Here is a 1,888-nt window from a genome sequence, read left to right as displayed (position 1 = left end):
GGCTGGGGATGGAGAGAAGGTGAAAGAGAACCAGAGAGGGGCCCCCCACCAGGCTGGCCTCAAGGTGCCCCATGAATGCTACCTTTTTTTTCAAGTCCCAGCTACGTAGTGACGCCTCCTCCACAGACAGCCCCATCCAGTAGGGGTACTGGTGAGATGATAGCCGATGGAGGTATAGAGGAGGGTCCTGGCATGAGATCAGAGGCCTGAGCTCATCTATGTGGCCAGAGGCAGAGCTGCCGCTGTCTGGGCCTCATCAGCCCCACCTGGACCTTGACCATGATAAGGTGGGCCTGGCTGATGGACGTTTGGTTTTGTGTCTGAGCTCCTACGACCTAAGAGACTGGACTCCTCCTCCCAGCCCAAGACAAATGGGTTCTGGTCCTGTGGGACCCACTAGGGAGGGCTGCACTCCAGCTCAGCGGCCAGAAGACGGCCCTGCTCTCATGTCCAGTCTGGGGCCTCCGTGTGGGCCCACCTGTCCCCAGGGTCCCCCTGGGCATTCCCGAGTGACTCATCCACAGCACTGAGGGTCACTTGGGAAGGCCCCAGGGCCCTCTCCCCTAGACCGTGGGACCTGCACTGGAACAAGCTGGGCTCTGCTGGGTCCCTGCCCCTTGGGGAATGGGTGCACCTGCTACCGAGCTGCCTCCCCAGGGATGCTGATCCTGGCCTTGGGAGGGGGGAAGAGGGGCAAGGAGGAGGCCAAGAGACCCTCCAGGCCCCGCGGATCTTCCTGAAACCCAGCAGCCAGAGCTGGGCCTCAGTTCAGCTTCCGGAAGGGAGACACAGGAGGGGTGATCCCAAAGTGGGGGTCACGGTGCCCAAGGGAAGTTGTGAATATTCAAATCGACTGATCCCGGGCCAGCCGAGAAGGGCGCCCAGTGGAGTCCTTAAGGCTCAAAGTTTAGCACCTGGAGGGAGGCCGAGGGAGACTCTCCCCAGACGCCCTCTCGGGATTCCCCTAAAATGGCTCCAAGACGCGACTGCCTGGCCCGCCGGGAGGACTCCATCCCCCGCCCCTGCCCCCACAAGGTGGAAACTTAAAAACTCAAAAGAGGCAACTGTCAGCTGGGGGATGGGGGACCGGCCGGCGCGGGGGACTGATGCGTAACAGCAGGAGCAGGGTCCCGGGGGACAATCCAGAGTCCAGGGCAGGGCCCGGGGTATCGCGTAAACCCGCGCGCGCGCCGACCCGGCCTTGGGTGGCGCACTCCCACCCGCAGCCGCATCGGCCCCGGCCCGGCTGGGGACCCCCCGCGCGGCGCTCCCCGCGGTCTAGACGCGCGCGCGCGCGCGCACACACACACACACGCACCACACACACGCATACCGGCCCGGGCCAGCCCCGCCGGGCGGCCGCGGGCCGTAGATGCGCTCGGGCAAAGCCCTCTCCCGTCGCCCTCCCTAGCGCCCCCGTCCCCGACCCCGGCCCCGGGAGCCGCGGCACGGAAGACGCTCCACTCACCTGAGTTTCTCCATGTCTGCGGCAGAGGCCTGCGAGAAACCAAACGAGAGGGTCAGCAGGCAGGAGGCGTGCGCTCCGCGGCCGCGCCGGGCGGAGCTGGATACCGCGGGCATAGGCGGGCGCGGCGGCGGGTCACCCCCGCGCGGCTCGGTTGTTGGAAAGTCCGGCCCGCGCGCCCCCAGCCCACACTCACTGGCCGCAGTCCCTGGGACTCAATGGGTGCGCGGGGCCTCGGCCGAGTAACAGGTGAGCCCGCCCGGGCCGCCGCGCACCGAGTTACGCCCCCCGGGGAGAGGAAGGGGCTGGCCCGGGGACTCGGGACCGCGCTGACCCGGGCGATCCCAGTCTCGCCTGCCTGAAAAAGAGGGGTCCCGGCCTGGCTGCGTTAACTCTCCGGCGGCCGCGGTCCCCGCTGCACCC

At 67.4% G+C, this 1,888-nt stretch overlaps 1 protein-coding gene across 2 annotated transcripts in view; it reads right to left on the bottom strand.

Moving 5' to 3' along the window:
- Positions 1–1,888, bottom strand: part of BEGAIN (brain enriched guanylate kinase associated) — a 30,623-nt gene that overhangs the window by 28,251 nt on the left and 484 nt on the right. The window contains exon 2 of one of the 2 annotated variants that reach the window (XM_007455635.1): positions 1,469–1,497. In XM_007455635.1, coding sequence (XP_007455697.1) covers positions 1,469–1,482 — 14 coding nt within the window. In that variant the 5' untranslated portion in view covers positions 1,483–1,497. Of the gene's footprint in view, positions 1–1,468; positions 1,635–1,888 lie in introns of those variants that run through there. The other variant, XM_007455634.1, reaches the window with a different exon arrangement.

This window comes from Lipotes vexillifer, unplaced genomic scaffold (genome assembly GCF_000442215.2).
Source record: "Lipotes vexillifer unplaced genomic scaffold, Lipotes_vexillifer_v1.1 scaffold584, whole genome shotgun sequence".
Taxonomy (NCBI): Eukaryota; Metazoa; Chordata; class Mammalia; order Artiodactyla; family Lipotidae; genus Lipotes; species Lipotes vexillifer.
The sequence above is the reverse complement of the archived record's forward strand: the minus strand, read 5'-3'. Positions and strand labels throughout refer to the sequence as shown.